This window comes from Talpa occidentalis, unplaced genomic scaffold (genome assembly GCF_014898055.3).
Source record: "Talpa occidentalis isolate TD23 unplaced genomic scaffold, MPIMG_talOcc4v2.1 talOcc4.10, whole genome shotgun sequence".
Lineage (NCBI taxonomy): Eukaryota > Metazoa > Chordata > Mammalia > Eulipotyphla > Talpidae > Talpa > Talpa occidentalis.
Genome location: NW_023600993.1, coordinates 1589439 through 1616498, shown reverse-complemented (window position 1 = coordinate 1616498; position 27060 = coordinate 1589439). Strand labels below are relative to the sequence as shown.

Sequence of the window (27060 nt, the reverse complement as noted above, 5' to 3'; positions counted from 1 at the left end):
GGTCAGGTGAGTGAAGGTGTTATGTTTCATCTGAGGAGGGGCAGTTCAGGGCTCCTAGAGATGGGGAGACGCCTCGGCTCTGGAGCTGGAGCCTCCAGCTCATTTGACTTGGGACAGGGCTGTAGAGGGTAAGGCCTGGGAGGCGGGCTGGAGCTGCGCGGCTGGGAAGCTTTTGTCTCGTGCTTGTAGGACTGAAAAGCGTTTTCTATGTACTGCCAAGAAACAGTTGTGGTCTTCAAGCCTGAGCAACCCCGGGCCTGGAGGGTTGGTTTGTCCACTGGGAGTGGCTGGATTGGAGGAGAGGAGCTGGCGTGTGCTCGCCGTGTGGGAGGGACTTTTCCATATAAAAATGAAGCGGGTTCGGAGGCAGCGGTCCTCCTGCAGCCGACCCAGTTGAGCTGACACAGGTCGGTGTGTCGGCCACAGCTGAGGCGCTGCGCTGCCTGTGGAGGCCACCGCCCGCTCTGCTTCCAGATGCTGGTTCAGGGAGGTGGCGACTGCGGGGGGACGCCACCTGTGCTGTTAGCATCCTCGGGGGCGCCTGCAGGAGACGAGCCGTCAGGTGTCACTCTTGGGCTCTGGACAGTGTGTGTGTTGCTGGAGAATTAGCAGTAAGGGCGCCCAGAAAGGTGGTGGATATGCTAGCGGAGCTTTCCCACATCGTCTGTCAGTTTTATTTGCCAAGAAACACTGGAGAGCTCGGAAACTCTGAGTGGTTGTGCAGGGTGTTCCTCTTCACTTGCTAAGGAAGGAGCGTCACGTTTATGCTGTGAAGACTGTCGTGGGAGCAGAACCTCAGGAGATAAACACAGCCAAGTAGGGGCAGCGACCTGCAGGGCAAGGCTGCTGTGTGCGGGGACATCACGTGGGGCAGGAGGGCAGGAGGGCGAGGTGTGCCTTGTGGGGCGATGGATTCTGGCCTCCGAGGCCATCTCTGAGCCCTGTGCAGTGGGCAGGAGAGCGGGCCGCCGCGTGCCCGGGGAGAGCCCTGCTCGGAGGCGTGTTGGTCCCCATTATTTCCTCACCTGTTCAGGTTTTTCTCTGTTGTGTCTCGGTGAAACGTGCATGTTCTTGGGGGAAATCTGTAGGAAGTGTTAGGTCGCTAACCGTGTGAATTTACATCAAAGCAATTGTTCTCTTTGGCAAAGCCTTGTCTCTAAGAACTCACGACCACTGGTGGACAGTCCAGGGCAGTCGCCCTATTGAAAGTCGTTTGTATTTTTTTCTGGGGCTGCGCCGGGGAGGTTTGCATCAGTAATTACATGCACGGAAGAAAATGGCTGTTTGGCCTTGCTTCCGTCAACGACTCCTCCCTCCCTCCGGCCTTTCACTTTCCTGGTAGAGTTTGAGGGAACCTTAGAAGTCGTCTCACGCGCGCGCGTCGTCCGTGGATGCGGAGACGAAGGTGTGGTCAGGCGGGCCGCGTTGCCTGGGTGTCAGGGCGCGTGATGGGGGGAGAGACGGCTCCTCCGCGCGGGGGAGTTTCGAGTTACTCCTGCAGTGGTTCCCCTCCGAGGAGGCAGAGCGTGGCCGCAAGCAGCCGGTGTGGGGTGCGCCTGCCATTCGCTCCCGAGGAGCATCCTGGGGAGAGGAGGAAGAAAAGGACGCGGGAGGGCAGAGCCCCGGGCGGCGCTGCCTCAGCCAGGAGGTGCCGCTTCCTCCCCAGACGCGGGCCTCGTCTCCTGAGGACTGGAGGGAACAAATCCTGGAGAGGGACGCACACAATGCCCGACCAGCGCGCCTCAAAACCCCGCGCCCCTCGAGACCCAGCCCCCAGGCAGCTGAGGAGACGGGCAGCTCAGTGCGGGGGGCTCCTGGGGTGCCCTGGCCCAGCGGAAGGCGCTAGACGGAAGTGAGGGCAACCGCGCCGGTGTGGCCGCGGCTGCCGTGTGGGCGCAGGCCCCTGAGCCGTGACGGTGGCCGCGGGGCAGGGTGTGGACAGCCAGGGCCGCTCCGCGCCGTCTCTGCAGCTGTTGGGGCGCCCCAGGTCACTGTAGACAGGAAGGGCCAAGCCCCACTCAGACCTCGGCCGGCAGGGCCGGATGGAGCCCCCTGCGGGTGGGGTTGGCGCGTGGCCGTGGGCCCAGAGCCCCCCGGCGCGGGGGGGGGGGCCTTTGAGGGCGCGTGGCCTTGGCATATTCGTGTCTGTTCCCCCTCACGCCTCACGCGCGGTTCTCTCCAGCAGAGAGTGAGGAGGAAGATGACATGGAGGTGGAGGTTGAAGACCACGATAGCAAAGAAGCCAAAAAACCAAGTTTCATCAACTTTGACACCAGCCTGCCGACCTCGCACATGGTACGCGGCCCTGCGTGGCGCGGGGCGGGGGGGGGGGGGGGGGGGGGGGGGGGGGGCGGGCGGAGGGGCTGCGCGGGCGCGGGAGGAGCGGCTCCTCTCCCCGGGCCGCCCTCGACCTCCTCAGCGCCGCCCAGGCGGAGCCGGCCCCCCCGTGGGGCGCGGCGCACGAGGGCCTGGGCTGCTGGATCTCGGCCGTGGCCCTCCCGGTGCTTGTGCCGTGGCGGGGCCGCCTGGCGCTGCTGGGGTCGTCTCCACGCCTCCCTTGTCCTTTGTGGCTGCGGGCCTGGCCGTGCTTATTGTTGTCAGAATAACTGGAACCCGAAAGATGCTCTAAGATTTGTACGTGGGAGGCGTCTTAAAAGTAGACATTCTGAGCGAACGTCAGGTTTTTACGTAATAAGACGCCGACACGCCGAGTCTGTGCTGACGCGTTAGCGCCCGGTGTCGCTTCTCTGCCCGGGGGCACCTGTGCGCCGTGCCCGCCCCCGTGACCGTCCCGTGTGCCCCCAGTACCTGGGCCCCGACATGGAGGAGTTCCACGGCCGGACCCTGCACGACGACGACAGCTGCCCGGTGATCCCGGTGCTGCCGCAGGTCACGCTGATCCTGATCCCGGGCCAGACCCTGCCGCTGCAGCTGTCGCGCCCGCAGGAGGTCAGCATGGTGCGCAACCTGCTCCAGCGCGACCGCACCTTCGCCGTCCTCGCGTACAGGTGAGGCGGCCGCCGGCCTTCGCGCAGCCCCGCGCGCCGTGAGGCCACCGCGGAGGGTGCGTCTGCCCGCGGCAGAGCGTGGACAGGGCGGGGGGTGTGCGTGCAAGCTGGGGTGTGTCAGCTGAGTCAGAGCCGACCTCACCCACGGTTGAACTTTCTGTGCCTGGAACGTGCTTCTTGCTGCGGTTCAGGGAGGACGCTTCTGGTTCTTATCCTCACGTGCAGAGTGAAAGGGGGTTTTGTATGTTAGAGCCGCTTCCACAGAATGGCGGGTGCTCGTGCTCTTCCGCCGTGGTCAGCGATCCCACGGCAGCCAGGGGTGACCTGGCGCTGAGCAGCACCCGCCTCTGGCAGCGGGAGGAAACCAGTGGAGGCAGGAGGTGTGTCGGGAAGTTCCCTCCCGGCCCCGCCCGTGCCCGGGGGAGTGACGTGTGCTGGGAGACATGGGCGCAGAGACCCCGGCGCCCGGGCCTGCCCTGCCGTGCTCACGTAGGACTCCCAAGGCCTCTGGGCCAGTCCTCGCGCCTCTGACTTCAGAGTACACGTCACGCCCGCTTTGCAGGAAGGTCCACGGCCAGGAGTTGTTTCCTGGCACGTGACTCACTTTGCGTATTTAAAACCTCAGTGCTCAAAGCTGTTTCCTTTCGCCCTTGCCTTGAAAGCAACGCGCAGGAGAGGGAAGCGCATTTTGGAACCACGGCCGAGATCTACGCCTACCGGGAAGAGCAGGACTTCGGGATCGAGGTTGTGAAAGTGAAAGCCGTTGGCAGACAGAGGTTCAAGGTCCTCGAGCTAAGGACGCAGTCAGACGGGTAAGCGCCCGGGCCTCCTGAGGCAGGGGGACGTCTTGCTTCTGTTTCCTCTCTCCTGCCCCTTCCCGTTCCGTGGCCTTGCCGGCTCGCTCTCCCCGTGAATGGCTGTGGCTTCCCGCTGCTCTGTGCGTAGAGCCGCCGGAGACTCCAGAGTGTGGACGCTCGAGCCCCGCCTCCCTCCATCCTTGGAGTCCCGCCTGCCCGGGGCGAGGCCACCTTCCGTTTCACGACGCCCAGCGCGCCCGCGTGTCGGGAACAGCAGTGTAAGCCGCGGGAAGAGCGGCGGCCGGCGGCTGCGCTGGCCGTGGTGGCCGCACTGCCCCGTGCCAGCTCAGTCGGTGACCGCTTCTATTCAGCGCCCATCTCCAGGGCAGGTTTTATACGTGCCACGGATGTACCGCCCCCGTGAAAATACCCCCTGGGCGTCTGGTGCGGCTTAGAGAGTGCGGGAGCGCGTGGCGGGCCCCTCGTGGCTAGGGCGCCTTTGCGAGGGAAGGGACGCTGACCTCGTCTTTTGAAAGTCCAGTTCACCTTTGTGCCTTCCCGACCCACGGCACGGCATTCTCCCTGCGGCTCGCGCGTGGCCGCCGACAGGATGGGCCTCAGCTCTGGCGCTGAGTCCCCTGGGAAGCGCGAGGAGGAGAGAGATTCTGGGTCCCACCCAGTCCTAGCGAAGCGTCCCGATACAGTGCCAGAGTTGAAAGCCGGTCTCGGCACGGCAGGGCCTCCCTCCCGAACACCTGGAGACTCGGAGGGTTGAGAGTCGAGAGAGACGGCAGCCGACACGAGGGCGCCGAGGCGCGCGGGCTCTCGTGAGCGGGGCGGAGTTATGGAGACATGGAGGGTGCGGACCCCGGGGGGCTGGAGCCTCGGGGCTTAGTCTCCCCTGCCCCCAGCACTCCTCTCGGGACGACCCCAGGCAGCCCGGCTGACCGGGAGCGGCTTCGCGGCGGCACAGGCTGGCATGTCCGCCCTTTGCGGATCCACTGCTGGAGGGCGGCCCTGGTGCCGAGGGCCTCCCCGCCCGCTTCGTGGTGACAGCCTTGCTAGCCTCGTGCTTGGAGCAGCCTGCGTGGTTGTGACTCCGGTGTTCCCGAGACTGGCGGGACGCTGGCTCGGGGAGGCAGACACTTCTGAGACTGCGCTGACCGCAGCGAGCTGACAGCGGGACGCGACTGTGCGCGCGAGGGCAGGTCAGGCCTGGCCGTTTGAGGGGTGAAGGTGCGCGGGGCGCACGGCCCGGAACGGGCAGGTCCTGCATCACAGGCCGCGGCGGGGCCGCATGCTGGGGAGAGGGGTGGTGCGCCGGGGGAGGGTCCCGTGCCGTCTCCCCTCTGTGCGCGTGCGGAAACCAAGGAGCGGGTGGACTGGCCTGCGTCGTGCAGCTGGGGAGCCGGACCCGGTTGGTTCTCGGTCCCCTGACTTCCAGCCTGGCGCCCGCTCCACTGGGCCGGCTCTGCTCCCCGGGCGTGAGGCCGGGCGGACAGCCTTTGGCGTTGACACGAGCGACCCCTGCATGCGAGGCGCTGCCACCCTCTCTCGTTCTGGTCTGTTTTGGCCCCTTCTCAGCACGTGGCATTTTTTCCTTGGAAAAAAACAGTGGAAAATAGAAGCGTGTCGCTGAGTCGTGGGCTTCTGCAGAGACTCCCGGGCCTGTGGCGGGGAGGAAGTGAGTGGCCTGCTGGGAGTAGAGGCCTCTCGCCAACTGGGAGGGAGACGCGTGCTTCCTCAGCGCAGGGAAGCTGGGAGTCACGACGAGCCGCACACGTGTGCTTGAAACGTTCCAGCGTGAGGTGCGAGTGTGCGTTCACGGCTCCCCTGTGGAGCGAGGGACGCCTGAGCAGGCTGCGGGCTGCAAGAGGCACCGCTGCCGCCGTGCGTGGCCCGTCTGCATTGCACACTTTTGCTCTTTAGGGAGATGCTCAAGACGGTCACAGGGACCTACGTGCCACGCACGTGCAGGTTTGTGCATTTTCTTCCTGCTACTGGGATTGTCCAAGCCTCGCTAGACTTTCCCGGCGCCACCTGACATAGTTCACGGTCGTGCTCCAGCGTCGTCGCTGCTTGTGTCGCTACTGTGGCCGCGTGAGCGCGTGGGAGACAGCCCGCGGCAGTCCGACGTGCTGTGCAGCGCACCCTGCACCCTCCGGGGGACCAGATAGGAAGGGGGTTGTCCAGTGCACCACATAGAACCTTCAGGACCAGCGGGTAAAGCATCGATCGCGAAAGCTAGAAAACGTGACACCTGAGGGGCCGGCTGGCCCCCGGGCGGGCTGGCGGCGAGGTGCAGGCGCATGGGGGTTGGGCCTGGGCACCGGCGTGCGGAGTGCGGGCGCCGCCTTCCTGGGGCGTCTGCGCAGGGGAGAGGTTCGTGGTTCTGGTGTTCCCAGGTAACGGTCGGGAGCCAGCGACTGTACGATCACGAGCGTTGAAATAATTTTAAGTAAAGACGCCTGTCTTCATTCTCGGCACCCCCTCTGTGAACGCTTGAGGACAAGGGCCCGTGCGGGGGTCAGGCCCCCTGTGGTTCCCGCCTCTCCCGCGCCCTTCCTCGGCCTCCCCCGCCCGGGCGTCTGCAGGGCGCTGGGCCTCGGGTCAGGGGTGGGCGGGGCGGGGTCTCAGAGCGGCCCAGACGCGCGTCCGGGAGCCGGGTCGTGGCGGGCTGCGTCGGTCTCTCCTTCCCGCGCATGCGCCGGAGGTGTGACCATCTCCCTTTCCCTTGCCCGGCGACATCCGGCATCCACGCTTCGGGCTCCGGGCTCTCCCCGGGTTGACGTTTGGTGCGGTGTCCGCGACGCAGCGGTGTCGGAACGCTGATTTTGATGCGGGTGTTGTTAAGAGTTTGGAAATCTTGGGATTCGCAGCCGCCCTCGATGGTAAGAAACCGTCGCGTTTGCCCCCTCGAGAGTGAACACCGTGCTTGGTTCTCGTCATTCCAGAATCCAGCAAGCTAAAGTGCAGATTCTTCCCGAATGCGTGTTGCCTTCAACCATGTCTGCGGTCCAGCTGGAGTCGCTCAACAGGTGCCAGGTCGTCCCGTCCAAGCCCGTCTCGCGGGAAGACCCGCACGCCTGCAAGTGGTGGCAGAAGTACCAGAAGGTGAGAACCCGCGCCGGGTGCGGCTTCCCAGCGGGGGGGCCGGGCCTGGCTCCCTTTTCTTAAGAAAGAAACTCTGCTCTCCCGCCCCAGGCCCCCGACCCCTCCGTGCGCGGGCAGCCCTCCCGCTGCCTTCCGGGCGCGGGCGGCCGTGCTGTCAAAGCATCCGCGGAGCCGGGCGCTGGCGCCGGGCAGGGGGTTTCCTGGGCGCCCTCAGTGTCGTGGGCCGCGGCTGCGAGCTTTCCTCTGCGGAGGCTGCGTGCTGACTGGGCGGGCCGGGCGTCTGGCTCTTGGTCACGAACACGGTGACCGAGCGGCCCAGGGCAGGCGCACGGCGTTCCTCCGCCGGGTTCCTCGCGCACAGCGTCACTGACTGTCCAACAGTGGCTTGCGGCCAGGCGCTCCCGCAGAAAGTGCTGGCGCTGAGCCCCCAGACCCCCCGGGGGAGCCTCGGATGCCAGGCTTGTGGAGCCCGTTCTTCGTGCTGGACACTCGGTTAACTCGCGCTCTCCCTGAGCTTCCCGGAGCCAGCCTGACCCCTCCCGTGAGCCGTTCCTGATCCTTGGGGGAGCGGCACGCCCGCGAGGGGCAGCTCTCCACGGCCCGTGTGGACTGGGGAGCCGCGGCGGGGCGCGTCCGGGGGCGGAGCGTGGCGGTCTCCCACCTTGGGCTCCAGACGTGCCTGCGGCTGGGGAGGGAGGGGGCCGGCTCAGCCCCACATGCCAGCGCCCGCTGCCCTGCGGCCGTCCGGGAGCATGGGGGGGTTCTCCTCTCAGCGGGTGCGCGGGGTGCAGCTGGCTTTTGTGTTGGGGCCCGGCGAGGCTCTTCTGCGCGCCCCTCAGCCTCCTGCCGCCGGATTCCTGTCCCCTCCCGCGTCCCTCTCAGCCTGCGGGAAGGCCGGCGGTGTCGCGCTGGAGGGGCCGTCTCGTTTGAGCCGGTGTGGCTGTGAGGCTGCTGTGGGTGCCCTGTGCCCTGCCCAGGCCCGCGCCCTCCCGAGGCCTCCCCCTTCCCGCAGCTGCGGTGAGCGGCGCCCGACCGCGGCCCCGGCAGTGACGGCGCCGCCCCTCGGGGTCCTGCGGGCGCGGCTCCTCCCGGCCCACTTGCCGGGCGCGCGTTGGTTGGAACACGGGAAGCTTCGGTTACTCCAAAGCCCGGACGCCGTCACCGCGCGCGGCAGAGGCTGTGCGCACAGGGAGCCCGGGTTCCAGCTCCAGGGCCTCCGAGCAGACGGGGAGGTTTGCAGAAAAGCAGATGACGTGGTTGTCCTGGACACTCGACATTCCGCTTCCTTCAGATGGTCTTTGTACTCAGCTCTTTCCCTGTGGGCGCGCGGCTGGGGAGCAACAGCCACTCCATGTGCGCACCCGGTGAGGGTGTGCCGGGGCAAAAGGAGAGACCTCCCGGCGGCAGCAGGGCGCCGGTGCCCAGCCCGCGGAGGACCGTGTCCTGCCAGGCTTCCTGTGGCCCGGCGGGCCCGACTAGATCCGGCACTGGGCGGTCGGGAAGTTTCGCGCTGTTTTTTGTGTTCCCCGACGACCCTGGGACCGGACCCCGCTCTGGGGGGCGGCCTGCCGCGTGTCTGTGGAACACTTCCGTGCCCCAACCCCGCCCGTTCCCACGCCCGCCTGGCCTCAGCTCCTCGGCGCCGGGGCAGGGTTCCCGCGGGCACCTAGCCGTGACCCGGGACTGCCGGGCAGCGCCCCGAGCGTGTGCGCAAGAACCTCTCTCTGCGGTTAGGAGCTCCTTCCCGAGCTGCGCGTAGTAGGGATGTCGCTTTCCCCGCCGGAGGGGCCGTCTGCTCGGGGCTCACCCGTCTCTCCTTTCCCAGAGGAAGTTCCACTGCGCCACCCTGACCTCCTGGCCGCGCTGGCTCTACTCCCTGTACGACGCGGTAAGTGACCGCCTGGCACCTCCCGCCGCAGGCGCCCAGGGAGGGCCGCGGGGGCCCCACGGCTCCTGCTCGGGTTTGCTTTTGAGAGCTGACGCCGCGTTCCATTGAAGTAGAGCAGGGCTGGCAACGCCCCCGCAGCCCCGCCTCTCTGGCGTGGCGTCAGCACGCGCTGGCGTGGGGTCAGGGACTCGCGGTTAGAAAGTCCAGGCGGCTTCTGTGCCGTGGCGGCTGCTCTGCACACGCGTGCGCCTCTCCTGGGCCTGTTCGCGTGCCGAGGCGCCAGGCACTGTGCGTCCTGCACAAACCCTACCACCCCCCACCCCCCCCCCACCCCCCCGCCAAGATGGCCGCGGCAGGGTCTGTGTAGATGTGGGACGCCCCGGCTGTCCAAAGCTTGGCCTGTCATTTGGGGGCAAACCAGATCGCCCGCATAGCGGGCACAGGGGCAGCCTCTGCCCCGGGCGGGCAGTGGCCAGCAGAAGCAAGTCATCTGCCTCCGTCACCTTCCCACACATGCAGGGGCCTGGGAGAGGCAAAGGGATGGGGGCACCAGGCTCAGCCTGATGGGAACCCACACGCCCCTGGGCCCGGCAGCGTCTGAGCCAGGGCGTGCTCAGTGGACGGGGGGTTTTGCGCACACTGTGAAGAGACGTGCTGGGTGACGTACGAAAGCGTGAGGCGGCTTCCAGGAGCTGTGGCAGCAGAGCCTTCCTGGGAGGGGGAGGCCGAGAGGATAAACCTGGGCCCAGGAGAGCCAGGCTGGGCACCACGGTGCCACCCGGTGCTGGGGAGCCCTGGGCCGTTACCGCTGGAGGCAGGCGGGGGCAAAGCAAGCTGCACTTGGGTGTTCACAGTGTTAAAAGTGAGAGTAACTGAAAAATGTCTGCGCTTTATCATGGCTGCTTGTGCTTTCAACCAGGAGACTTTAATGGACAGAATCAAGAAACAGCTGCGTGAGTGGGATGAAAATCTGAAAGACGATTCTCTTCCTTCAAACCCAGTAGGTACGAAAACTCTGTTTCCTTCCCGTGGTCTGCGGCGTGGCACTAAGAGGGTTGCTTTGTTTTCTGTGTAATGGAACCGGACGTTTCATGCTCTGAACTAATGGTTCTGAAAGCTTTGACTTTTAGGATTTAAAAAAAAAACAAGAACGGTATGTAATTGTAAAATATTCCAATTTTATTTATTTTCTTTAAGATTTATTTATGCATACAAGAACTGGGGTACATGCCAGAGGTGTGAGGGTGAGAGGACTCCCCAGAGACAGAGTGGGGAGCAGAACAGGTGGATCCACTGAAAGCCACTGCTGAGGGGAGCAGTGGAGAGACAGGAGAGGTCTGCTGCGCCCTGTGGGTTGCTCCCTGGCCAGCTGGGGATCGAACCGGTGCTGTAGAGGCTGCGGGCTGCCTCATAAGTTGCATCTTAATCCCTTGCACCACCAGGGAGGCCCAAAATATTCCACTTTTAAATAAGGTTTTACGAGAAGTTCCAATTGTAACGCAAGGCTGTCCGGCAAACAGTAAGTGCAGACTTTTTCCCTGTTAAGCTACCTTTAAAAGTGACCCCCAATTGCAGCCCTTATTTCCTTCCTTAACCAAACTCCCAGCTTAGCAGGTAGAGTTTAGCAGCTTTCAGACTCAGCACAGGGCGGGACTGTTCCCGCGTGGGGTCACGGCACGTTTAGGTTAAGAGGCGCCTCCACAAATCACGCACAGAAGCCACAGGGTAGCAGGGCGTGCCCTGCCGGCCGGGTCTGAGTGTTGGCCCTGGCGTGGGGCGCGTTCTCGGGGCCGGGGAGGATGCATTACCTGGCTCTTAAGTCCCAAACCCGCCATGTCTTTAAGATTTTTCTTACAGAGTAGCTGCTTTTCTTCCTATCGATGACGTGCTAAGGATTCAGCTGCTGAAAATCGGAAGCGCCATCCAGCGGCTGCGCTGTGAGCTGGACATCATGAACAAGGTGAGGGACGACACGCCCGGGCTGGGGTGCGGGCACGCTCTGCGGAGCAGGCTCCCGGCTCCGTCGCTGGATAGGAACCGCTTGTGTCTGCAGGTCATGCGAAAAAGACCTAAAAATCTCGTTGGGGGTCACACAGGCGGTGTGTTGCTTTGCACCCCTCAGCTGAGTGCTCGTGTCCACTGAGCCGTGTCAGACTCAGTAGAGACCCTCGAGCACCTACACGGGGTCACCGTGGCCGGCTGACGGGTTGGGAAGAAAGCACGCAGAGTGATGCCTGAGGGAGGCGTGATGCGTCATTACGGATGCCTGTACATCTTGCCACTAATGTCCTTGCTTTTTTCTAGTGCACGTCCCTCTGCTGTAAGCGATGTCAAGAAACAGAAATCACCACCAAAAATGAGATCTTCAGGTGAGCCCTTTCGGTCAGTGCGCTCCTGCGCCTCCCGTCCCGCCGCGGCCGGGGTTGGCTGCCCTCACCCTCCCACCCTCCGCTGAGGTGTAAGCACTTGGCAAATGCCTGGGGGGTGGGGGTGGGGGGGTGGGCGGAGTTCGGGTAGGGCGGGCCTGCAGCGTGAGCTCGGGGAGGAGCCCGCGAGGAGTGACATGACTGGGCGCCCTTCCTTCCCCAACCTGGTTGGCAACCAGTGTGGAGGACGCTGGCCCGGGCCTGGCCGTCCCACAGAAGGAGGGGTGTTGAGGAGAGAGTCCCTACAGCAGTACAGCAGGGAGGCAGCCCCGGGGCATTGCTGAGGGGACCTTCCCGGTGCACCCCCCGCCCCAGGTGGGGCTCGGCCTGTCCTGGGTGTGAGGCTGCGTAGAGTCCTGCTGTTTCCCTCCTGGAGAAGTATTTACACTGGGAAATGACTCCCGCCAGCCTGGGTCTCCTGGGCCTGCGGTTAGAGCAGGGGCCAGGCCTCATCCTCCGTTTCTGTTCCAGTTTATCCCTGTGTGGGCCGATGGCCGCGTACGTGAACCCGCACGGGTACGTGCACGAGACGCTCACCGTGTACAAGGCCTGCAACCTGAACCTGATGGGCAGGCCATCCACGGAGCACAGCTGGTTTCCTGGGTAAGGCGGGGCTGGCTGAGTGTCGCCTCACTAAGCGTGAGCAGGAGTGAAACCAATGCCCGGGGACCCCGTAAACCGCGCCTGGCCGCAGGCTATACTCAAGCTGGAGCGCGTCTCCCCGGTGGCCTTTGGAGCACGCGGGGCTTCCTCGGTGCTGGGAGCTTTGAGCGGCGCTGTTTCACAAGCAGCTCGCGGAGGAGGGGCAGAGAGGCAGGTCTGCCCCGTCCCGTCACTTGCCTTTCCAGGCCTGCCTGCCTTACAGGAGGGTGGGCCGGGGTGGGCCAGGGTGGGCCGGGGTGGGCCGGGCCACAGACGCGCTTCCTTACCTGCCGCCTCCTCGCCTCGCAGGTACGCGTGGACCGTGGCCCAGTGCCGGAGCTGTGCAAACCACATTGGATGGAAATTTACAGCCACCAAAAAGGACATGTCGCCTCAAAAATTTTGGGGGTTGACGCGATCAGCTCTGTTACCCACAATCCCAGGCGAAGATGAGCAAGATGAACTGTGCCCGGACAAAGTCATCCTTTGCTTGTAAACGGGTAGGGCGAAGGCACTGAAAGTCGGGGCTCTGCCATCAGCCCCGCGTCGGGGGAGGGGGGGGGCCTGCTTCGGCGCGTCGGGAACTCTGAGGGCAGCAGCGCACGGCGCTTCCGCTTTCTCGGTTAAGCTAAGCTAGCAAAGAGGACACGGGCCAGACTGGCTTCCTGCAGACACCCGACGGCCCAGGCGGCTCCCTGGCACCTGCGCCAGCCCTTGGGAGCCGGGGGCCGTGGGGGGACCAGCGTCCTTCCCCGGGGGCGGGCGGCTGTCTCACGAGGGCTCCGCGCCCTGGCTTCTCAGACGCTGAGCTGTACATTTTGAAACTCTCTTATTAGCCCTTTCATGTTCTCGTGTGTGTGGGTGACGTGTGCGCTCCGCGTCTGGCTGCCGAGAGCCACGGGGCGCTGTGGGCCGCGTCTGTACAGAGGGCGTGTCAGCTGTCACGCGAAGTAAAGTGAGAATGTTCTCGTGTAAATGATGTAAACTACCTACTCACACTGCAGATAACTTAGCCTAAGGAGTCATTTTAAAGTACAGATTTGCCACCTACCTCTTTGCTTACACGTTCAAAGGTTTCTGGAGCCCGTCACATTTGTGTAATTAAATTAACTGAACTAATTTCTCCTTTTGAATTCATTCACTGACCTCTTGCGCCAAACGCGATGGTTCTGCCTGCCCGCGTGTGTCAACAGTAGCCAGAGCAGCCCGGGTGCCGGCCTTGGCGGGAGCCTGTGACCCAGGCCCCGGGCGCAGCTGCTGGTCCTGCCTGCACGCAGGCTCCACGCTACCTGCGAGGAGGTCATTCTGCGGGGGCTGGAGTAACAGAAAGCGCCACAGAAGAGAACCTGTACTCACAGCTCACAGGCTCTTGCAGCCAAGGACACCCTCGCTCTGAGCAGGCCCTTCCCGGGGCGCAGGGGCAGGGAAGGGCGGGCACGCTGGCTGCGCCGTGTCCGCTGTGCTCATCCCTGAAGAACACGCACCTCACGCTGCAGGACTGTTCCGCACAGATAAAGGATTTAATCACTGACCTGGGGGGTCACGTCTGAGGCCCCCGCCGCACAGCAAAGCCGGTTACAGTGGCCGCCCGCTTGCTCTTTGAGGGGCTGCGACAGAAACGCGCTTTTCAAAATTCTGGTCCGAGTCCACAGTAGCTACTGGCCCAGAGTCCGGGGTGCTGGGGCTGGCAGGAAGGAGACGTGGCTGTGAAAGCTGTAAGTGAGCACTTTTGTGTGTGTACCTGCGCCTGCTGGAAAGCACTGGGCCCTGAGCTTTAAAGGGCAGACGTGCCTTCACGGCAGTTTCACGGGGCCGCCTCTTAGTGGGACAGAAGCAGCAGCGTTTACTGGCGAGGGACCAGGTCGGCGTGGCGAGACACAGCCCTCGGCCGGCCCGCCAGACAGCGCAGACGCGCACCCCGCCGGGCTCAGCAGAGCAGGGAGGGGGGCGCACCACGCCCTGCCTGGCACGCACCTGGTCTGCGTGTTTTGCGCGGGGGGGTCTGATGCAAATCTGCTACCTTTTTAAGACAAATTCATTAGAGCCCGATGGGCCCCGGCCCTCCCAGACGCTTGCAGAAGATGACCCGGGTGCTTCAGCTGCAAGAGGGTTTTTACGTCACCACCTCCCCAGCTTGGCACGGCCCCGCACACAGCCAGCCGGGACGCGCTCACCTCGCAGGCGCGGTGGAGCCACAGGCTACACCAAGGTGGGCGTCCGCTTGGTGCCGCGACAGAACTACGCTGAGTTTTACTCTGTGCGCTGGCGCCGCCTCACGCTGGCTAACGGGGGGCGGGGCGGGGCGGGGCGGGGCGGGGCGGGGCGGGGCGTGGCGTCTTACCGGGAAAGGCTCCGCAGCACGTCCCCCTCAGGGCTTCTTGATGTGGCTGAGCAGCTCCTCTTTCTCCATCTGGTAACCGCTTTTTTTCCACTGGTCCCGCAACTGCTGCAGGAGAGCCCCGATTTCCTTGCCCGAAGAAATGCCCGCCTTCCTGATGTCGTGGCCGCTCACGGGGAACGGGGGGACGGACCAGCGCTGCATGTCCCTCAGCAGCCCGTGCTCGCCCTGGTACTTCAGGAGCTCGCACACGCGGGCGGGCGCGTCGGCCTCCCTGGACTGGGCGCAAGCACAGGTGTCCCGTGAGAACGCGCGAGCCCGCCCTACTGTGCGGACACAGGTGCCCCTTTTACGGTACGTCACAGCCACGCCGGGGGCCGCGGCGACCACACGTGGTCCCTCAAGCCGCGACGGAGACCAGCAGCTACTCACGTCTATGATGAAGTCCTGATAGGGTTTCAGCGGCTCCGGGCTGTCGGGCGCTTTCACCAGGTCGCGCCGGTGCTTCACCAGGAACAGGCCGAGGTTCTTCTCCTCCTTTGAAATCTTCAGCCTCAAATCCAGCTTCGTGACATCATCCTGCACGCTGAGCAGCGCGGCCAAGAGAGTCATTGGCTTCGGTGAAAGACCTTCAGCATTTTTACTGACTCTCTCAAATTCTTCCAGACTTGCGCCGGCGGGCAGGCCTGCGGGGGGCGGGGGGGGGCTCAGCCTCACAAACACGCCCGTGCCCGCAGCCGCCGCGCTAGCCAGAGCCCTGCGCTGGGGGCGAGCCAGGGGCAAGCCGCTCTTTCCAGAGCGCCCCCAGCACACTGGGGTCCCGCCAGGCCAGGGCGGCGGTGCTGTGCGCTGCACGGAGGGTCCTTACCCCACTGGCAGTGCCCACGGAGCACCCACCTTCCCCTCCAGGGCTGCTTTCCTGACAGAACCCGAGCTCCCGAGCTGGGACAGGCCCCCGAAGCCCAGTGTCTCTCCAGGCCCACGGTACCCCTGGATGAGCGAAACCCGCTGCGGGGGGGCTCGCTCGCTGCTTCTCGGCCCTTCCACGAGAGCCTCTTCTTTTCACGCCCCTTTCCTGATTCACAAACTGGCAGTGGAGGCGGCCCCCACAGCGCAGCGCCGCGGCCCCGGGCACAGGCTGTGCTGCCTGCGCTGCCCCCGCCCGGGACACAACGCGCCGCCCGCGCTCCCTCCCTTGGCAGCCCGAGGCAGCTGCTTCGCCGCGGTGGTACAGACGCGCGGCGCTCACCTATGTGAGGAGCCACGCCGAGGTCGTAGATGAGGCGGATCAAATGACTGACGTGGTTACCCACGAGAATCTTCTTCAGCTCCACCCAGATCCTCTCTCCGGATATTCCCGCCAAGCCTTTCGCATTCTCTGCAATTGCCTCCAGCGTCTCGGGGTCGTGGTCGCCAGGTCTGTCGACGATTCTCCCATAAAACCTAGAAAAGAAAACGCTCAGATTCTGCGCCGCTGGCCCATCCCCAGGAACACGTTTCCCGCCCTCTGGTGCCCGCGTTGTCGTCGGAAGCCACGCGGCGCTGGTTGGGGCGGGGGGAAGGGCCGTCCGGTTGAGCCCCCCCTTCCCCCAAGCTCTCGGCTGCCACGGGGCGGCAAGGACTGCGCCCCTGGTCACGGTCACCTCCCGGGCGCGGGCTCCGAGGGCCGGCCAGAGCCGCCCGAGCTGGTTCTGGGTGTGGGTAAGGCAGGCGGCATCCCTTGGGTGCCAGGATGGACCCACATCCCTCAAGGAGGGGCTCCGCCTCTGGGGTCAGCGCCCAGGATGGGGGCGTCTTTCGGGGACGCTCAGCTGCGAGCGCCTTACTGTCTCCTTGTGCTTTTGCGTTTCCAGGTACTTCCTTAGTGGTCTGAGGCCGCGAACAGCTGGGTGGGGCTGGCTGGGTCGCACTTCTGGTGCTCCGGGCCGCACACTCAGGTTTGCACGGACAGGCGTGGGGGGGCCGGTGCACGCGACTCGGCGCGCTCCCAGCCCGGGGCAGTGCAGTGCCAGATGCCAACTAGGCCGTCGGTCGCGTCCCTGAAAGGCTCGCGCTCAGCATTTGCTAAGCCAGTACATGTCTGCATCTGTTTGCCAGTCCCGGGAGCGCTGCCCACCGGACTGGCGCGGCTGCAGGCAGACCCAGCCGCCCCCTCGAGCCTGCTGTCTGCCGCAGAGCCCGGCGGGCCGCTGGAAGGCGACAGGAAGCCCGTCATGGGAGTGCCCGCCAGGGAGGGGCAGCTGCGCCCCTAGGGGCGGGAGCGGGCGCCCCGTTCCTGCCCTGGCCTGCCGTGCGTGAGAGGCTGAAGCTCAACCCCAGAGAGCAGACAGAGCCTCACCTGAAGTACCGCAGGATGCGGAGATAATCCTCCTCTATCCTCTGTCTGGCGCGCCCGACGAACCTGACCTTCTTGTTCCTCAGGTCCTCGTGGCCGTTGAAGTAGTCGTACAAGGTGCCGTCGAAGCCTGGTTGTCGGGGGGAGAAGGAGCGTCACTGCCGGCAGCACGAGGACTGGGAGGCAAGAAGAGCTTTCACAAGGGGTTAAGGATGCAGGGAGCGGGGAGGTAAAGCCAGACGCGAACAGCGCAGCGGCGCCCCACAGCTGCCACCAGAGCGCGCCAGGCCCAGAGCGGCCTGATGGATGCGCGGCGGGCACCCTGCGGGACGGGGAGCTGAGGCCGCGGCCCCCCGGGGGAGGAACTCGCAGTCAGGCAGTCACAGTCCTTTGTGACTGTGGTTACCAAGAGAACAAAGCCACGACACCGGAGCCTTCAAAGAAATAACCAGCGAACTCTAAGGCATGAGAGGCCAGTCTGCAGGGCCGGGCCGGCGCATCCAGAGCTACAGAATGCGCTTGTGGAGAAGCAAAAACCCTGCGCCCCCGAAGAGCGAGCGCAGAGCAGTGTGGACCGAGACCCTGTGCCGGAAACCAAGATTTTCAACCTTGGTCTTGCAAGCAGTTAAGACGCAACCTGTGAAGCTGTCCGCAGCCTCTGCAGCACGAGTTCCATCCCCAGCCGGCCAGGGAGCAACCCCCATGGCACGGCAGACCTCTCCTGCTGCTCCACTGCTCCCTTCAGCAGTGGATTTCAGTGGATCCGCCTGTTCTGCTCCCCTCTCTGTCTCTGGTGAGTCCTCTCACCCCGCTACACACACACCTCTGGCCTGTACCCCAGCTCTTGTATGCATAAATCAATCTTTTAAAAAAAGAAAAACGCAACCTTGCAACGCTGCGCTTTTTGGGGTTCCCTCTGGCTGCGCAGCGCCTAACCGGAGACGCTGTGGGACATGCCCATCGGGACCCTCCCTGTGCACCCCTCCCCACTCTGGATTTTGAACACGTGATCCGGAGAACCACTCAAAACACACGCAGACCAAGTTGCGTCCAGCAAGCGTTCTGGGAAGAGCAGCGACAATGTCAGCCACGGCACAGAAACCCGGTGCGGCTTTGCGCGCCCACCTGGCCTGAGGGCGGAAAGCACTGCCTGGTGACAGGAGGGCAGACACCCCAGCAAAGCCCCAGGGCATCCCACCCGCCCCCGGCAGTCCTGGTGAGGAGCCCAACCCCGCCCCGGCAGAGGGAGCCCGGGGCCAGAGGAGAACGGGCTCTGGCTGCCTGGATGTCAAATCTCAGAGGCTCCGGAAAGACGTCGCAGCACGTGGAAAGGGAAACAAACGCTACAAGTCAGCACAGATCAGGCGCGCTCCCGGCGCCGAGGTCTGTCCCGGGGAGGGCACATCCACTCTGGAGGGAAAAAGCCGCCGGGGCGGCCGAGGCCTGAGCGCTGGCAGGCGCGGCTGGGGGTCGCTGTTCTGCCTTTCCGGGCCGAGGGCGCGGGTCCGTGGGCCTGCCGGGAGCTCGGCTCAGCTCGTGCTCGGAACAGCCCGTCCACCACCGAGCTTTCATTCTATAAAACAGGCTCTTGAAATAGCTTCCCTCTGCAAAGTGCGACTGCGAGAAGCCAGGCAGGCTCCGCGTGCGGCCGGCGGCTCTGCGCGCGCAAGGAGAAGCAAGCCCTGGCGCCGGACACACCCTGAGGAGAGCACCGCCAGCAGCTGGGCCGCTGCCCGAGCCCGGGGCCTGTGCTGCCTGGCTGACCTCTGCCCCCGTCTGCCAGACACCCTGTGCGGGGCTTTCCTGAGGCTGCACGAACTGCAGCGCCTCAGCCAGGCGGGGGCCCCGGGGCTGCTGGCCACAGAGCAAGTCCTCGGCCTCATCCTGCCACTTGCGGCCTCGAGCCAGGCTGTGAAGAGCAGACACAGCACCTCTTTCCCAGTCCAGTATCGTAAAACATAGGGGCGCATTTAAAGTACAGAAAGGGGTGCTCCCTGGGGGTGCAGGGGTTAAAGACAGTGCTGTGAAGCAATCCACAGCCTCTGCAGCGCAAGTTCGATCCCCGGTCTAACAGGGAGCTGCCCACAGGGCGCAGCAGACCTCTCCCGTCTCCCCGCTGCTCCCCTCAGCAGTGTTTTTCAATCAGTCTGCCTGTTCTGCTCCCCACTCTGTCTCTGGGGAGTCCTCTCACCCCCCACACCTCTGGCCTGTGCCCCAGCTCTTGCACGCATAAATAAGTAAATCTTTAACAATAAATAAAGTATGAAAACGAAAACGTGTCCGAGACAGACCTCCACGCCAGGGGACGCCTCAGGCTCTCACGGGGGCCGAGGCTGACAGGGACAGGCTCCCGCTCCCTCCCGCCTGGCGGATTCCCCACCGCGCGCGCCTGAGGACCATGGGGGGAGGCCGGCCGGGGTCGCCACCAGGGGCGCTGCGGGGAGGACGGGCGGTAGGGAGCGGCCGGCACCGCGGCGGGCGCTGAACTGACCCCGGCCCTCGCGCGGGCAGCCCACGTCACCTAGGAACATGGAGTTGATGGTGAGGTCCCTGCGCTCCGCGTCCTTCTGCCAGTCGGTCGTGAACGCCACCTCCGCGTGCCTGCCGTCTGTGGCCACGTCGATGCGCAGCGTGGTGATTTCGAAGTTTTCCTCGTGCAGCTGCGGGACATACATGTTTCGGGAAATTATTTTTCAGTATCCAAAGCGGGGAGAAAGCCACAAGCGCGTCTCCGCTGAGGACGGAGCCCGGGGGCCCAATACGGGGTCTGCCTGCAGCGCACACCCGTCCGCAGTGGCCGCCCGGACCAACACGGGCCCGCCAGGCGCAGCTCGGAGATGGGGGGCCCTGAGGAGGGCGCCCTGGTGCCGCCATCTTGATCAGCTGACCCGGGACGTTTCCTCCCGAGCCTGCTGCGGCTCGGAGCCCCCTCCCCGCCAAGCAGAGGCTCCCGCAGAGGGCCGCGGGCAGCCCTGACCCCTGGGACTCTCCTGCCATCCGCGCACACCTGCGGCGGCCGCTTCAGGCCTTGCCCGGCACGGTCCTGCGCCAGCCCCGGCGACCGCAGCGGGCGGCAGAGCCAGAGCCAGGACAACCGTGACGGCAGCCGCGGGGCCGCAGGAGTTTGTTTTCTGACGCTCACGGCAGGGCTGCCGGCAAGTCCAGGCCAGGACGACACCAGCGCTCCCTCGTCTAACCAGAGGGAATCTTGTGGGGCCTCAGCAGACTCCGGAAACACCCACATCCCCCCCTTTCCTGACGGGACGCCCTGGGCAGACTCAGCCCACCCGCCAGGCGGGCAGCTGCCAGGAAGGGGGAGGCCGCGAGGGGCGCGTGATGGTAACACGGGGGCAGAGGAGGCGTCTGATCTTTTCCCTCGCTGCACGCTGGCTGTGGTTCTGGAAGGCTGCCAGTTACCATGTTGAAAACTTTCCTCGTCAACTCTGTTACCAGAGACTTAATGTTGGTGATTTCTGGGTTTCGCCACTGGCAGGAATTGGTTGTGGAGAAATTCACAGGAGACGGCCCTGCGCATGTCAAAACCTCCTGCGTGGATGTAGCCGAGACAGAGCTCTCTGCAGAGGACTGGAGGAACTCAATGTTTTGTTGTTTGAAATGTTTCTAGTTTGCTTTTCTAGTCAAGGAAACATTTTTTTCTTTCAACAGGCCTCATCTGCGGCAGGGAATTGCACTGTTGGACTAGAACTAAATTTTGTTTCCATTTTCTCTCTCCGAGGCCATCACGGGAAAGGGGTAGTGAGCACATGCTAAGGACTTGCGACAGCGTGTCTGCCTTTAGAGAACTGCAGTAAGATTTTGCTTCTCCTTAGACGGTGAGTTGAAAATGTGGTGGTTTCCTAAGCTGGGATTGTAAACTCACTGCTAAGACCTCCTGAAAAGTCGAGATGAGCAAAGCCGTGAAGAAAGGGGTCTGAGTCCTGCCCATAGGGCTCGAGAGGCCCCCCAGCTGCGCAGGGCGCTCCCTTCTGTCCGCAGGCCTGGAGACCCCAGAGAGGAGAGCTTGGGAGTGCTGAGAAATCGACCCCAAGCCAAAGGCACAGATGCTGCGGGTGTGGGCTCCTGAGGCCTGGACAGGCTGAATGTTGAGAGCTCGTCCTGACTCCCCTTGTGGAAAGTTGTGGCAAAATCAACCGAAATGGCGCTTGGGTATTCTGTCCTACGGGCTTATGCAAAAAACAATCAAACAGACTGGAATCAGATTTAGTTCACAAATGCATTTTGCTATGCTCTGGCAGAATTTAGATGAAGGCAGAGAAATTTTAGTAGTAGCCACTCTAAACCAAAAAGATTTTTCTCCTTTTTGGCTTGCACTGCTTAACTCTTCTAGAAATGGAAGTGTGCCGCACTGGCTCTGCATGCACGCGCCTTGTGACTGACAGCTACAGTCGGACTGCACTGAAACCCTGGTGGAACGCTCCGGAGAACACACCCCAGCATGCAGCTTTCATCACTGCAGAAATGGTGACAAAAATCAACAGAGAAGTATTTATAAAAGGAACAAAAAGGTGCTAACTCCAGGCCAGTGGGTGGTGCTTATAGCCAACCAGATTGGTAGAAGGTATTTTCCAGACTCCACCTGACTGAGGGGTTTAGGGGGGTGGGAGAGCGATGGGGAAAAAGGGGGAGAGCTGAGACATCCGGCCACACACTGCAGGGCTGGGCCTCCCTGGTGGCACAAGGGGTTAAGCACAGTACTGTGAGGCTATCGGCAGCCACTGCAGCACGAGTTCGATCCCCAGGCCAGGGAGCTGACCACAGGGCGCAGCAGACCCCTCCTGTCTCCCCGCTGCTCCCCTCAGCAGTGGATTTCAGTAGATGCACCTGTTCTGCTCCCCACTCTGTCTCTGGTGAGTCCTCTCACCCCCCACACCTCTGGCCTGTACCCCAGCTCTTGTATGCGTAAATAAATCTTAAAAATAACAAAACAAACAACCGCAGAGCTTTGGGGAGTTAAAACCATGGGGGTCTTGGCAGCTGAGCAGCTGGGGCAGTCAGACACTGGTGGGGTGTGCTTCTGGAGAAGCCAGCAGAGTGCAATGTGCAGATTCGGCTTGGAACCGGGTCTCTGCTCAGCACTCTCTGGGGTAAGACCAATGGCATCTGGCCACATTTCAGCCTATAAATTCTCTCTCCCCCATTTTTCACCCCCTGTGTAAGTAAGTCCCATTTCTGCTGTTTCACACCCTGTGTCTGCTTTTGAGGTGCATCCCGCAGTCTCAAGTGCAGAGGTGAGGACCCACCAACTGGTCAACCTGGCTCCCCTGAGGGGATCTGCTGTTTCACTTCCCTTACAAAAACCACAATAAAGCTACCAAGTCATTTTGCGAACATCAGAAGATTATTTGAATATGAAAACACCAAATGTTATCGATATTTTAAAAAAGCCAACAGGAAAAACAAAGAGCTCTGAGGAAATAAAAAACATTGCTGAAGTACCTGTCACTGCTACACTGAGGGAATGAGAAGATGCTGCATCTGAAACGGGAAGCTTTCAAAGGAATATTCTAAGACCCTAGAAAACTTAAGAGCAGAAGTTGCAAATATATAGAAAGATGAGACGACCAATCTCACAGAAAGTAAAAGACATGAGGGCCTCCCTGGTGGCGCAAGGGGTTAAGCACCACACTATGAAGAAACCTGCAGCCTCTGCAGCACCTGTTTGATTCCCGGCCAGCTAGGGAGCAACCCACATGGTGCGGCAGACCTCTCCTGTCTCCCTGCTGCTCCCCTCAGCAGTGGATTTCAGTGGATCCGCCTGTTCTGCTCCCCGCTCTGTCTCTGGTGAGTCCTCTCACCCCCCACACCTCTGACCTACACCCCAGCTCTTGTATGCATAAATAAATCTTAAAAAAAAAAAAAAAAAAAAGGCTCAGCCCCATGACCCAGCACGGCAGGAGCTTCCAAAGGCAAAGACCCCGACACGGGTTGAGGGCGAGGCCAGCAGCCTGCGGAGGCCACACCACCACGAGAGGAATTCCAACAGGTCACGTCATCTTGAAATTAAGAACACCAGAGCGCAAAGAAAGTCAGAAAAACTTCCAAAAGGCAAAAATGTCTCAAAGGAGACATGGGTGCAGGGGGTCTTGCTGCCCCAGCCGGATAAGACACTGGCAAGCAGCTAACAGAAGGGCCTCACGCCGTGTGGCTGAAGATTGCACATCCCTTTGTTTTGTTTTTTGTTTCTGGTCATAGTAAGAAAGAACTTCTCAGTAAATACAATGGGCGATAAATTATACGTCTAAGAATATGGTAAGTATGCGGCACGGAGAATGACTTGCTTAAAAATTAAACACGGAACAACTGGCCCACTTGACAACGGGAAATAACTACTGCGCACGGGCAGGCCTGATGGGCAGCCCAGAGCTGGCCGCAACTTTCCTCACATGGAAGTTCCGTAGAGAAGCCTCGTAATGAATCGGGAAGGTGACGGCGCTAGGCGTTTCCAGGTAGGAAAAAGGTCTGATAACGGATAACCGGGAGGCCACTGGTCCCCAGCCGCAGGCCACATGGACGGCGGAGTCTCCTGACATGGGAGCCCTGGCGGACAGGGATGTGCCAAGGACAGCTGGCGGCCCTAGGTAGCTGTTGAGGCTGAAGTAATGAGTAAGTTTTAATTCTCTATTAACTTGAAGGGTCAGCTCTCCTCTCAAAACACGTAGGCGCCAAATGTCCCCGGGAAAGGAATGTCCCCATTGCTTCTGTTTTGCTTCTATGCTTACAATGACGTCATCCCGCCGCTCGCCTCAATGTACAAAGACCGGCGGGACCCTCAGCAGGAGCTGCTTGCGCCAAAAGGAGTGTCTGTGTCTCCTCACTCCCCTTCCCCTCGGCCCTCAAGTGTGGTGTCATCCTTTCAGGGACACCCGACCTGACACTTGGCCGGAGCTGGTCTTCGGCACGTGGGGCTGAGCTCAGGCTCCCCTGGGCAGCCGCTAAGCCCCACGTTACCGGGTTAACGTGCGGAAACGACCCCGCCTGAAGGCCACAGCCAAGCACACTCCGCGCCTGCGGCGAGGGCCTGCGGGAGCACCGGCGACGCCATCTTGCACCGACACCCCTGCCGGCCTGTGACCGACTGTCCCTGCTAGGACGTGCCGTCTCCCTCGCCCACACGCGCCGGAGCCCACAGGCCACAACGAACCCGTCGGGAGCGAGAACCGACACACGCGCCGCGGCCCGGAACCCCAGCACCAGGCGCAGCACGCGCGCGCCTCTTCAGTCCACAGTGAGGCTGCGGGGGCCGCCCCGCCCAGGGCCCTGCGCACACCGGGGCGTGATGAGCGGACGCGCCTGTTTCCATCTTGGGACTCCAATGACCTTCTCGACTTGGGGACAGAATCCACCCGTAGCCACAGGGGGCCCTGCCTGCCGGAGCCCCCCCGGGGGACTCGGGGAACGAAGGTGTGACGAGGAGACCAAGAAGCCGCGGGCGGGGGGAGCAGGGAGACGGGCCGCGCCCGGGACGGGGCTCAGAGAAAGAGAACTGAAACCTGGGGGGTTTCGTCCGCCCAGTGGAACCCCCCAGCCTGGGACGAGTGGCGCCTGGAAAGTCGTTCAAGACACACAATTAACTGCAGGGACGCTCCTCGGGAGCCACCACAGCCCAGCGTGAGCCGCGGCCCCACGCTGCCCAGCGAAGCCGTGGTGGATGCTCAGGAGGACGCCAGACCGCGGCCCGGGAGGCGTCGGCAGGGACCGCCTCAGTGCTGGGAAATAAAAACCAAACCCACAGCCTACAAAGGCCTTTCCGAGCGCGGGGGGCAGGCGGCGGGGACGTTCCCACCAGGCCTGTCCTGTCTTCTCCCCAAGCGGCGCTCACGCCCCTCCCGAGGGCGGCCCCCTCACCCGCGCCGTGATGGTCCCGTGCTTCTCGCCCTTGTTGTTGATCAAGCGCACGCCCGCGGCCTGCAGCAGCGCCTTCATCTGCTCGGGGGTGGCCGTGGTGGCGAAGTCCACGTCCTGAGGCTTCACGCCGTTGAGCAGATCCCTCACGGCGCCTCCGGCTATTCTTAATTCATGCTTCTCCTTGACGAACAACTCTGGGAAGCGAAAGAATATTTCAGTGTTTCCTGTAAGCGGAGCAGAAGTTGGGGTTTCAGCCGGGAGGGACCGCAGGGGTGACATAAAGGCCTTTTCATGGGAAGCCACCCTGGGCAGTGACAACTGACAAGCAGGACACCCTCGCTGACGGAGAAGGGACCGCAGAGCCCCACGGCCCCTCACCATAGCACTCTGCGTCAGGACAAAAAAGGAGAGCTCACGATGGTCCTGCTCACCCCACCTCTGCCCCACTCACCGCTCCTGGTGCCCCGACTTGCCTGTGTCCACGCAGCCCCCACCCAACAGTGCCACCAGCTGAGCCACTCCCAGCCTCGGGCACACGAGCCACTTGGAGACTCACCCTTCACGGCCCCTCCGCATGGGGGTAGGCTGTAGGGGACACCAGTTTCCCCCAGCAATCCTTCCCCACCCACTGCAGTGCGTCCTTCCCTGTTCTAATGCCAGGGCGCCCCTGAATTCACCTGTGACCTTGACGGCAGGGGGTACCCAGCTTACCGTTCCTAAGGGGGTCATGCCTGCTGAGTGACCCTCTCCCAGGCCTCGGGAGCAGTGGCCTTTCTGCGTGCTGATCACATTGAAATAGCCTGATCACATCTGTCTCCCCACTTCTTGGGGTAAAAACCTGCCTCGCTCCTCTTTACCCACATGCTCACGGCAGCCGCACTGGGACGGCCTGGCTCTAGAGAAACACAGACACGCAGCACTTCACCAGAAAGCACGTATTTTAAAAGGTTTTTCTTCCTTTAAATTACAGTCACAGGGCCTCCCTGGTGGCCCTAGGGGTTAAGACGCAACCTATGAAGCGGTCCGCAACCTCTGCAGCACGAGTTCCAGCCCCGACCAGGGAGCTACCCACATGGCACAGCAGACCTCTCCTGTTTCGCCCGCTGCTCCCCTCAGCAGCGTATTTCGTCAGTCTGCCTGTTCTGCTCCCCACCCTGTCTCTGGTGACTCCTCTCACCCTCCCATGCATCTGGCCTGTACCCCAGCTCCTGTATACATAAATAAATCTTTAAGAAAAGTTAAAAAATAAATTACAGTCACACCTTCAAGGCACTCTGGACAGGAAGCAGTCACGTGTCACGTCCATCTAAAGCTACTTTAATATAAAGCTGTCCAGGCTGAACACGCCCAAAACTTTTAAATTTCATGCAATTCTAAGTGTGTGTGGCTAAAAATGTGACGTCCAGGCACCCAATAAACTCCTTAAAGAAAAAGAGATCACAACTCTGTAATCTTCATCATTTTGATTGTTAATTAAACCACCTCCAAAACACTCACACTAAGTATTTCTTTTCATATTTTAAAACGTCAGGTTTATTAGGAAAAGGTGAAAGAAAAAGTGGCACCTGTGTCGCCACAGGCGGCCTGGGCTGGGGATGGGGGGGAGGGGGTCTGCAGTCACTGTTTTGCAAAGGGCAAAGGTTTGTGAAGAGAAACACCTGCACAGCCACAGGCCACACTTCAGGATTTTAAAAAAGTAACACTTTGGTACAACCGAGCAAGGGAGGGCGGTGCAATGGAACCGCAGTCAGGGGGTGTGACAAAGGTGCTTACACACCGACCTGAAACAGCAGGGACCCTCCAGCCTTTCCCCTCCAGGCCCTTTGTCCTTCAGTACCCACACGTCAGTCTCACAGAAGCAGGTTCCACTCGCATGCCTGAATGCGTCTGAAAACCTTCACAACTGCCTGGCTTCTAAATTCTTTTAATTTTCAACCGAACTTTCAGATGTCCCGTGGGCACAGGCAACCTGAAAGACCAGCGGGGAATGCTCGGCCGGTAGCCAACTGAGCCCAGGTCGGGGTGATCAGCCCGAGTGTCATAGCAGTGATAGTGTGAGCAGCAGAGCCACACCTCCCCATCCCTCGGGAAGTGAAGATTTCTGAGGCTGGAGAGAAATCCTCTGTGAACCTCAAACCCTGCCCTGGGAAGCGCGGCCCTGGAGAGCGGGCTCCGGGCAGGGGCTGGGGCTGCCACAGCTGCAGAGAGGGCAGCAACACAGGCTTCCCGCCCGGACCGGCCGACCCCAGGGCCGCCACCTTAGCTTTCAGACTCCCACTTCCCAGCAAGCCTCACTCCCAGGGCCTCGCTAAACCAGAAGGGCCCCAACATTAAAGCCAGAGCACCACCTACTGGTGAAAGGAAGACAAGGCCCCGCAGCGGAAAGGCCAACCCCGGGAACAGACGGGAGACGCTAAACCGCGCGCGGAGGCGTGGATGGCCACGGGACACAGCTGCGCTGGGTGAGTAAAGTTACCCCTGCATCCTCGCTCACCTGCCAGGCTCTTCAGCCCTTCCGTGAAGAGAGACTGGAACTCCGGGGTCTGCAGCTTCATGGTGAACAGGCGCTGCCTCAGGACCCTCAGCCCACCGCGCGGACAGCCCAGCCCCGGCCTGCGCCCGCGAGCCAGGCACCTCAGCATCGGG

General features: G+C 62.4%; 2 protein-coding genes across 5 annotated transcripts in view; one reads left to right on the top strand and one right to left on the bottom strand.

Annotated features, from left to right (window-relative positions):
• Positions 1 to 13098, top strand: part of CRBN (cereblon) — a 14551-nt gene extending 1453 nt beyond the window's left edge. Inside the window, exons 2-11 of one of the 3 annotated variants that reach the window (XM_037521995.2) lie at positions 2186 to 2295; positions 2806 to 3008; positions 3671 to 3820; positions 6760 to 6919; positions 8745 to 8807; positions 9727 to 9811; positions 10652 to 10767; positions 11112 to 11176; positions 11705 to 11836; positions 12185 to 13098. In XM_037521995.2, coding sequence (XP_037377892.1) covers positions 2186 to 2295; positions 2806 to 3008; positions 3671 to 3820; positions 6760 to 6919; positions 8745 to 8807; positions 9727 to 9811; positions 10652 to 10767; positions 11112 to 11176; positions 11705 to 11836; positions 12185 to 12371 — 1271 coding nt within the window. In that variant the 3' untranslated portion in view covers positions 12372 to 13098. Of the gene's footprint in view, positions 1 to 2182; positions 2296 to 2805; positions 3009 to 3670; positions 3821 to 6759; positions 6920 to 8744; positions 8808 to 9726; positions 9812 to 10651; positions 10768 to 11111; positions 11177 to 11704; positions 11896 to 12184 lie in introns of those variants that run through there. The other 2 variants (XM_037521990.2, XM_037522002.2) reach the window with 2 other exon arrangements.
• On the bottom strand, positions 9554 to 27060 carry TRNT1 (tRNA nucleotidyl transferase 1). 2 transcript variants are annotated; one of them, XM_037522018.2, is made up of 10 exons: positions 26909 to 27060; positions 24415 to 24608; positions 19070 to 19208; positions 16552 to 16678; positions 15463 to 15656; positions 14646 to 14899; positions 14217 to 14492; positions 12163 to 13559; positions 10988 to 11125; positions 9554 to 10854 (listed from the first exon to the last, which is right to left on the bottom strand). In XM_037522018.2, exons 1-7 carry the CDS (start codon positions 27054 to 27056, stop codon positions 14244 to 14246), a joined length of 1305 nt encoding a protein of 434 aa, XP_037377915.1. In that variant the 5' UTR covers positions 27057 to 27060; the 3' UTR covers positions 9554 to 10854; positions 10988 to 11125; positions 12163 to 13559; positions 14217 to 14243. The 2 variants fall into 2 exon arrangements, with proteins under 2 accessions (XP_037377915.1, XP_037377907.1); XM_037522010.2 differs by having other exon boundaries at positions 9554 to 11125.

Excerpts from the sequence above, each read along its gene's own strand:
- TRNT1 (XM_037522010.2), bottom strand. The coding sequence starts at position 27,056 with ATGCTGAGGTGCCTGGCTCGCGGGCGCAGGCCGGGGCTGGGCTGTCCG. Across the intron at positions 14,900-15,462 it reads CGGCGTGGCTCCTCACATAG|GCCTGCCCGCCGGCGCAAGT; the intron begins GTGAGCGCCGCG and ends CGCCCCCCGCAG. Across the intron at positions 14,493-14,645 it reads ATCAGGACTTCATCATAGAC|TCCAGGGAGGCCGACGCGCC; the intron begins GTGAGTAGCTGC and ends GCTTGCGCCCAG.